The sequence below is a fragment of the Monopterus albus genome, unplaced genomic scaffold (genome assembly GCF_001952655.1).
Source record: "Monopterus albus unplaced genomic scaffold, M_albus_1.0 scaffold176.1, whole genome shotgun sequence".
In the NCBI taxonomy this organism is placed as follows: domain Eukaryota; kingdom Metazoa; phylum Chordata; class Actinopteri; order Synbranchiformes; family Synbranchidae; genus Monopterus; species Monopterus albus.
The window spans coordinates 90,538-100,168 of NW_018128056.1; the positions used below are offsets into that span (position 1 = coordinate 90,538).

Genomic DNA, 9,631 nt, shown 5'->3' on the forward strand with positions numbered 1-9,631 from the left:
CTCTTCTTCTGTGGTGTCAGATGAAAACCGCAGGGTAAGTGGGATGTGCGACCTTTGCCATCGCCAAGCTGTTGTAACTATCCGGGGAGAATCTAGGCTTGTTCACAGCTGTAAATCTTTGTGTGTCTTTGGAGTTTGTTTATTCATTTGTTTCTTTGTGGTTAAAAATAGGGCTGCCAAAAGTGGTCAAAGTCACCTGCTGTTTTCAGTTATATTATAATGTTTAATTAAAAAAACATCCCATTGTGAATTGCTGAAGATATTTTTAGTTTTTCAGTGCTGGAAGATCTACTCCAATTTTGTATTTGAAGTAAAGTAGCAATATCACAGTGCAGATAAACTGTGTTACAAATAAAAGTCCTGCATTCACAATATATTTCTGTCAAAGTATGTATGTATAGGTATAATCAGTGGTGGGAGAAGTACTCATTGTTTACTTAAGTAACAGTCCACAGCATAAAAATACTCTGTTACAAGTAAAAGTCCTAAAACTATTATCATTAAAATACATATAAAGCACCAGATAGCTCACTATGCAGAATAAATATCTATATTAGATTATTATTATTGATGCATTGTTGTGTGAATCTCTATTTAATAAATGATAATCAAAGACATTTTGTGATCTAAGATGCCACCATTCTCAGAAAACACTTCATCCTCTCAGGCCTTAAGCTACAGAAATAAACAGTTCATAACAGCAGAACAGACCCAGGCGCTGATGTAAAACAGGAGCTCTTCAGCAGTGTCTCTTATGTTCAAGCAGTGACATCCCCTGACTGTTGTCTTGCAGATATTCCAATGTCAGGATCTCAAACTTCACCACCAGCTGGAAAGACGGCCTGGCCTTCAATGCTCTCATACACAAACACCGGTAAGGGGAGATGAATGACTAAACCCACTCACCAGCCCAGAAATGTAAACATACACGGAGCCGGTCTGTTCAGTGTCTCTCCTCCTCACCCTCCATCGCTTTAACCGTCTCGTTGCCTTTTTCCTCTTTTGCTTTCTCCATATTTCTCTTCTAGGCCAGACCTGTTGGACTATAGCAGCCTGAAGAGGTCCAACCCAATCCACAACCTCCAAAGCGCCTTTAATGTGGCAGAACAGAAGCTTGGTATAACCAAACTGTTAGACCCAGAAGGTGAGTGACTGATGGAGGCTGTGCCTTCATGAAGAAATAAATGTTTATGAGTTTGGAAAGCCTGGTGGAAAAGAAAGACCTCGCAAGCAATGATGTTATCTCTGGTTTGGCTGTGACTGACTTGTCTGCCGTTTTGTTTTATAGATGTGTTCACAGAGAACCCAGATGAGAAGTCCATCATCACATACGTCGTGGCATATTACCACTACTTCTCCAAGATGAAGCAGCTCGCTGTCGAGGGCAAAAGGGTTGGAAAGGTGAGATGGAGAAATGACGCATGCTTCTTAACATGACTTTGATGATCCCCTTTCCTTGACTGTCTGTGATCTTCCTCTTCAGGTTCTGGATCACGCCATTGAGACAAAGAAGATGATTAATAAGTATGAGACACTGGCATCAGACCTGCTGACATGGATCGAGCAGACCATCATCGTGCTGAACAACCGGACGCTTGCCAACTCTCTAAGTGGAGTTCAGCAGCAGCTTCAGGCCTTTAACACCTACCGCACTGTCGAGAAGCCGCCCAAGTGAGTCAAGCTAGGACACCTTTCCTCTGTACTGCACTCATTATAGTCTCACGTAATCTGTTTGTCCTATATTAAAAAAAACAAACAACAAAGAACACCTAGCTCACATTTACAATTAAGTTTTTATACTTGTATTCTGACTTGTGAGTTTTGTTGTGTTTAAAGTGCACCTTTTGTGCTTGTTCTTTCAGGTTCCAGGAGAAGGGTAACCTCGAGGTGCTGCTGTTCACCATCCAGAGTCGTATGAGGGCCAACAACCAAAGGGTCTACATGCCTAAAGAGGGAGCCCTGGTCGCAGATATCAACAGGGTGAGATGCCTGAGCAGCGCATGGAAATAACATGGTGCTTTATTAAGAATGTCTCCAGCTGTCTACCCCACTACTGGGAAGATGGTTAAAACCACAAATGAATTATACTATATTATATACTGGGTAAATACAATAGACTAATTTACAAAACACCATTTCTTAGACACCATTAAGGCGTGACAGTACTGCGCTCACAAAAAGGAACAAAACAGTGATATGTCACCAGCAAAGGCAGGGCTGGACTACGACAGGGGTTCTCAAACGTGATAAGCATATGACTTTTATTAAACTTGCTTATAACTCACAAACAACATACACTCACCGGCCACTTTATTAGGCCACTGTGTTTTCATGGCCAACTTTTCTTTTCTTTGCACATTTGGATAGTGACATCCTCAATGCACGTTAAACGTCAACGTGTGACAGAGCTCAAACATACAGACAGAGCTCAAACATACAGACAGAGCTCAAACGCATATGCATAACCAATTAATGAAAAACAAAGTTGGTTAACAATCAAAATGTCCAATGTTTTCTGGTTTCAGTTTATGCTTGTTTTTATGCTTTTCTTTTAAATCTTTTTAAATTGATCTGTGAGTTTTATAAAGTAATAATCCACAGATGAATTGATCTGTTTTAACATAATGTGTCATTCTAAACTGGAAGGATTTTCAGATTGAGTAATACCGTTTCTATATTATGATAACTAACTAGAAATAAACTCCTAATGATGCATCAACTGTGTGCAGGCCTGGAAGCGTCTGGAGAGGGCAGAGCACGAGCGGGAGCGTGTCCTGAGAGACGAGCTGATCAGACAGGAGAAGCTGGAACAGATTGCCAGAAGGTTCGACAGGAAGGCCGCCATGAGGGAGACCTGGCTCCTGGAGAACCAGAGACTAGTGGCCCAGGTAAATCAACACTAACAGAACTGTGAGTATTACATATGTGACATTTGTTCTGAGGTCTCTCTTCAAAAAGACTTGAAACAGCAGATTGTTTGTGTCCTGATTATTGCTGAAGGGTGGTAAACGGCAGAAGTAAAAAGCCTTGAAGACATGAAGAGATGGCATCAACTAAAAGTGCCAATTCCATGTAAAAAAAAAAAAAAAGGGCAACCTGTCAGCACAGAGTAATGTTGAACGAGCAATATTAACAAAGAGAAACCCCTCTCTGCTCTGCTCACCTCTCCTCAGGATAACTTTGGGTACGACCTACCAGCAGTGGAGGCAGCCAAGAAAAAGCATGATGCCATTGAGACAGACATTTCTGCGTACGAGGAACGTATTCAAACCCTGGTGGACATCTCAAAGGAGCTGGAGTCAGAGCGGTACCATGATGCCAAACGGATTGATGTGCGCAAAGACAACGTCCTGCGCCTGTGGGACTATCTGCAGGAGCTGCTGATGGCTCGCAGGGGCCGTCTGGATAAGAACCTGACCCTGCAGAGGCTCTTCCAGGAGATGCTGCACATCATCAGCTGGATGGATGACATGAAGGTACGGAACGGGAGGCAGTGCACATAAAATACTACCATATATTATCTAGACACTAAACTGACCATCTGGTGCAATCATCTCTTTAGGCTCGGCTGTTGTCTCCAGACTTTGGGAAACACTTGTTGGAAGTTGAAGACTTGCTACAGAAACATGCTCTGATAGAGAATGACATCGCTCTGCAGGCAGAGAGGGTGCAGAATGCCAGTGCTGCCGCTCTCAAGTTCGCCAATGGAGACAGTAAGTGCAGCAGCTCATCATAACCACAGGCAAAGCAAACTACACAACACAATGCACACAAATAGATTAAACATTAAAAATGCATATATAAATGTATGGCTGCATGTGTCAGGTCAGCGTTAAACACTACTGTGTTGTATTTCCGGGGGGTTGGAAAACTGGCCCAGTAGTTCCCTCAAAGCAAACGTATAGAGCTTTTAATCTGGCCCCTCATGTGGAGTTTGATAATATTAGTAAACCCAGTGGTTTGGAGACCACACAGTGACCTTAGATATGGTGAGAGTCTGTATGTGTCGTCATGATCAATACATACCCTGCCTTCCACCCAGGTTGGTAATGAACCCTGAGATCAGTTAAGCAGGTAGAGAAATGAAATGATGAAATATTCAGCATATAACTGTTAGCTTGTCCTTCATTCTTCCCCCAGGCTATAAGCCATGTGATCCCCAGGTGATCCGGGACAGGGTACAGCACCTGGATCTGTGCTACCAAGAGCTCTGTGCTCTGGCAGCCCAGCGACGAGCTCGCTTGGAGCAGTCGCGCTGCTTCTGGAACTTCCTATGGGAGGTAGCAGAGCTGGAGAGCTGGATTCGAGAGAAGGAGCACATTTTCTTCTCCCTGGATTATGGCAAGGATCTGACGAGTGTGTTGATGCTCCAGAGCAAACACAGCGCCTTTGAGGATGAGCTCGGAGCACGCCGGGCCAATCTCGAACAGGTCTTGGCTGAGGGAGAAAAGATGATCCAGGCCAAGCACTTTGGTTCTCCAAAGGTTCAAGAATGCATGGATGACATCAAGCGGCAATGGCAGCAGCTGGAGGAGCTGGCAGCATTTCGGAAGCAGAACCTCCAGGACACCCTGAGTTTCTTCCAGTTTCAGGGAGATGCTGATGAACTCAAGACCTGGCTGCTGGATGCCAAGAGGCAGATGAGCAGCGAAGATGTAGGTCACGATGAGTACACCACGCAGCGGCTGCTGAAAAAGCACAACGACCTGAGGAATGAAGCAGCCAAAAACGGAGCCACCATTGACGCTCTATCCAAACAGGCTAATGTGCTGCCAGAGGAGCTACAGTACACCCCCGATATCCAGAGACGTCTGAAAGACATCAAGGACCTGTACATGGAGCTCATGTCTCTGGGTGACCTGAGACAGAGGAAGCTGGATGACACCATGGCCCTGTACACTATCTTCAGTGAGACGGACGCCTGTGAGCTATGGATGGGCCAGAAGGAGACGTGGTTGGTGGGCTTAGAGGTACCAGAGAAGCTGGAGGATCTGGAAGTAGTGCAGAACAGGTGCACAGACAAATTGTTATCATGCACTCCTTAATTATTTTTCAATGTTTTGACATATTATTGCAGTAGCATTAGATGCAAATACTACTTGTTACTAGTCTAGTAACTGTGTGTTTAGGCATGACCTAGATTGTATTGATGTTATTTTAAATACCACTTTCCTTGTTTTCAGGTTGAGCATTCTGGCTCAAGATATGGCAAATGTTCAGCTGAGGGTTGATGACATCAACAAAGCTGTGAAACAGCTGGAAGACAGCAGACACCCTCACACCAGAGAGGTCAAGGAATGTCAGACGCGACTGAATAAGAGGTACTTTAAATGTTTTACCTCTAGATTATAGGCGTCTTAAATGTTACTGTTTATTTTTGCATCTGCACTTCTAATAAATCATTCAGTGTCGCACCTGAAGTACTACACAAAGATGAATATTTTGTTCATAACATTATTTTATAGGTTTTTGAATATTGAATAATTTTCAAATTATTTTCAAGAGCCAGTTGTTTTAAAATGTGCACAGCAGGTCAGCTGGTGGTATGGAAGAAAAGATTTCATATAATAATTAAATACCTCAGAATCCTTGTCTCCCCCCACCCCCCCTCCCCAAATTAGTAGTAAAACATACAGTTCATTCTAGGAACCCTTGGGTACCTAGTAAATTAGATACTAGTAAATTATGGGCCAATGAGTTTCAAACAGGCATTAAATATTTTAAAAACATAAAAATATCCTAATATGTCATTAATGTGATTGAAACCTTCAATAAATCCTTCTCTTTCAGGTGGGAGGCCTTCAAGGCCATGGTGGAGGAGAAAAAGAGGAGAGTGGACTCTGCTGTTAGTCTGCACAACTACGGGCTGGAGTGTGACGAGACAGAGACCTGGATCAGAGACAAGACACGCCTGATCGAGTCCACACAGGACTTGGGCAATGACCTGGCAGCTGTTATAACCATTCAGAGGAAACTGTTTGGCATCGAGAGAGATTTGGCCGCCATCGACGCAAAGCTTACTTTCCTGAGGAAAGAAGCCGACCAGCTGGCTAAGGACCACCCGGAGAACGCAGCCGACATCTTGGCCCGCAGAAGAGAGCTGGACGCAGCCTGGGACACACTTAGAAAGACCCTAAAAGACAGGGAGGACTCTTTAGGTGAGGTCAGCAAGTTACAGACCTTCCTCCAAGACATGGATGACTTCCAGTCGTGGCTTTTCAAGATGCAAAAGGCTGTGGCGTCAGAAGAAATACCTGCCACTGTGCCAGAAGCCGAGGAGCAGCTCAGTCTCCACGACGCATTGCGTGAAGACATAAACAACCACGAGGAGGACTATCACCGTGTGAGGGACACCGGTGCTCAGGTCACACAGGGTCAGGAAGATGATCCTCAGTACCAGCAGCTGCAGCAGAGGCTGAATGGTCTGGATCGTGGCTGGTATGAACTTCAGAAGATGTGGGACAGCCGTAAGAATTTCCTGGACCAGGGTCTGGGCTTCCAGCAGTTCATGAGGGATTGCAAAGCTGTGGAGGCCATTCTCAACAATCAGGTACTATACTGCATTTATATGTGGAGGAGGACTATGTGAATTAACATCATGACTTGTCTTTAAATTGAAGATTCATTAGTTACCACAGAGCAGAGTTAGCTTGTTAATGATGGGGTCATTGATGCAGATATTTAAAGGAATGTGTTGAGGAAGAATGCAGCGCAGTCAGTTCTCGCACCGCATGTAGTCAGATGCTTCTGTATTGCAGGGATATGTGTCTTTTTCTTTGTTCATTTTTTGCTGAACTGATGTTGGATGCTTTGCTGCAGGAGTACACCTTGGCCCACATAGACAAGCCTGACACCTTGGCGGGGGCAGAGATGGCTTTGAAGAAGCACGAGGACTTTGTGAGCACCATGGAGGCCAACGAGGACAAGATCGATGGCACTCTGCAGGGAGGACAGCGGCTGGTGGACAGTAACAACCTGTACTCTGGGAAAGTTCAGGAGAAAATGGACTCCATCAAAGACAGGTAGGTCATGCTGTTTTCTGGCCAGTGGGATTTGAAAATGTGCTGTCACACAGCGCTAGTGAATAGTGGAAAAATGATACCACAGAACTTCTGACAAGATTTCAGCCATTCAGTGTTGCTCTTGAGACTGCAGCTTAGACGGGTCTTTGGTGTCTGTTTCTTTCCCACAATTACAAAAACATTTTAAAATGGTCCTAATTAGGAGAAACATAAATTCTGCCATTTTATTTTATTTTTCAAACTTAGAACTAAAAAAATGCAGTTAAGAATTTTTTTAAAGAGCCAGTGATCCCATGATCGATCGCAGTCATCCAGCGTCTACTTTTAACCAACTTGGACCATTGGAGCTGTATTATTTTTAAGAGAATACTGTCCATCCAGAGAAGGTGGAGAAAGTGCTCCGATCCTTTACTTAAGTAAAAGTAGCAGTAAAACTAAGTAAAAACAACTTTTATAAAAGTAAAATTTCATCAATCAAAATGCTATTTTGGTAAAAGTACAGAAGTATTACTAGCTGATTGCATTTCAAGAATCAAAGTGCTCATACTGCATCGAAGTGTCCATTGTAAAGGAATTATATTTATATATCACATTAGTAAAGGCCGGATCTGTTTTAACTACTGTATATACAGTACAGTTACTGTAAGTACTACAGTTCAGTAGTATCAAACTAGGGTTCAGGCCTCCTTCAAATTGGAGGGCTATTAAAACAATTCCTGGGGTAGGAAAGAAGAAAAAATACAATTCTACTACATAATTCAACTTTTTTTGGTCATTTATGTTGTTAAAGCCATGTGTGAACTCTGTTGAACTGCAAACATATTACAGATGTATTACAGAACATAGACACAGGAAATGTCTTAGGAGCCCAAAAAGGTTGGGAACAACGGTTTAACCTTTAACAATCTGTAAAGCAACTGCAGAATAAACTATAGAATAAAATAGAAATACAGGTTACTCTAAATGGTAACTAAGTGCAGTACATCAGTGGCTGTATTTTGTCATTTTTCTCCACAGCATATATCTTTAAAAATTTAAAGACCAGCTTTATTCATAAAATTGTGAGTAGCAGTAAAAGTGAAGTAGCAGTTTGATCAATACTGTACGGGCCCTGACTTATGTAGTAAAATAGATTTGTTCATTCAAACAAATTTTTCTTCCGAATTTCAACTGACACCAGTGAAACTTTTTTTTTTAATCACTGTATCATTAGTGTCAACAAAAGTCAGTAGAGAGGGCGTGGGAGCTTTTCCCATTACCTCCCACAGTTCAGCTTAGTAGACAGGCGCCCGTAATAATGGATATTGATCTTTAAGTGAGAGCTATTCTTCACAGTGGAGCAGAAAAACTGTTCTGGGTTACAGTGTCAGGTATTTCTCTGTTTCTCTGCTCATATAGAGTCACTCACTGAGAGAGGTGTGTGTGAAAAAGAAGCATATACTTGGACCGCAGCGGTATTTTTAAAGTGATTCCTTGGTTTTGTTTGACCGTCAGGCATGACAAGAATAAAAGAAGAGCCCAGGAGGTGTCTGAAAAGCTCAGAGACAACCGTGACCTGCAGCACTTCCTGCAAAACACTCAAGATGTGAGTTCACTGTCAACTTACTGGTCATGTGGGTGACACACACTGTTTTGTTTATTATAACAGTGGTGCTTGATGTGATCTTATTAGAATAAATTTATAAGTTGTGTATTTTGGATAGGGGTCCCATTTCACTAATTGGTAACAGCTCTGTTTTCAAAAGACAGAGAAATAAATCCTGCTTTCATAAAGTCACTTCTGCTTAAACATAAAATATTCAGATGACTGTAGCTATTCTTGACTGGATGTACAGTGGCTGTTCAGCTTCCCACACAACGGATCTACATTTGAATCTATTTTGCTAGTGTATGAGATTTTTCCTCTCTCTGCGCTTCAGCTGACTGTGTGGATCAACGAGAAGATGCTGACGGCTCAGGACATGTCGTACGATGAGGCCAGGAACCTCCACAGCAAGTGGCTGAAACATCAGGCCTTCATGGCTGAGCTGGCCTCCAATAAGCACTGGCTCAACAAAGTAGATCAGGTTTGGACCCAGAAACAAAATGTTACATCACTACCTTAACAAGTAGATAAAGAACAATAATTGGAATTAAAGTTAGGTAAAGTTACAGTAATAACAGTATAATATTAAGTACACTATAAGTTTTCAGTAGCCTTTAAAAACTGTACATATGCATTATTGTTCAGGTTCTGAGGTCGAAATCTTTGAGATTGAAATTTTTGGACATTCAGCAGCATTTGTGAAGCATCGTAGACATATATCAGCTGTTTATGTTTATGTTCATCAGGTGAAATGTCTCCAAAACAACATTTTGAAAAGGAACTCTTCACCCTGTGTTTCTGTGCTTACAGGAGGGCCAGGAGCTCATGGAGTCCAAGCCTGAGTTTGAGCCCATTGTGAAGGAGCGTCTGGCCAAGCTCCACGAGCTGTGGGACAAACTGGAGTCCACCACCCAGGAGAAGGCCCGGCTGCTGTTTGACGCAAACCGCTCGGAGCTTTTCGACCAGAGCCTGGCTGATATGAAAAAGTGGCTTGGTGAGCTGCAGCAGCAGCTACAGGCTGGGG

At 42.9% G+C, this 9,631-nt stretch overlaps 1 protein-coding gene across 1 annotated transcript in view; it reads left to right on the forward strand.

Moving 5' to 3' along the window:
* sptb (spectrin, beta, erythrocytic) overlaps positions 1 to 9,631 on the forward strand; it is a 42,520-nt gene that overhangs the window by 15,530 nt on the left and 17,359 nt on the right. Inside the window, 17 exon segments of the mRNA XM_020616602.1 lie at positions 1 to 34; positions 794 to 874; positions 1,029 to 1,144; positions 1,289 to 1,401; positions 1,484 to 1,671; positions 1,863 to 1,980; positions 2,730 to 2,888; positions 3,174 to 3,476; positions 3,563 to 3,713; positions 4,141 to 5,011; positions 5,184 to 5,321; positions 5,791 to 6,550; positions 6,820 to 7,022; positions 8,517 to 8,607; positions 8,942 to 9,088; positions 9,418 to 9,628; position 9,631. The exon segment at positions 1 to 34 is cut by the window's left edge and continues 21 nt beyond it; the exon segment at position 9,631 is cut by the window's right edge and continues 46 nt beyond it. Of these exon segments, the coding sequence (XP_020472258.1) occupies positions 1 to 34; positions 794 to 874; positions 1,029 to 1,144; positions 1,289 to 1,401; positions 1,484 to 1,671; positions 1,863 to 1,980; positions 2,730 to 2,888; positions 3,174 to 3,476; positions 3,563 to 3,713; positions 4,141 to 5,011; positions 5,184 to 5,321; positions 5,791 to 6,550; positions 6,820 to 7,022; positions 8,517 to 8,607; positions 8,942 to 9,088; positions 9,418 to 9,628; position 9,631 (3,685 nt within the window).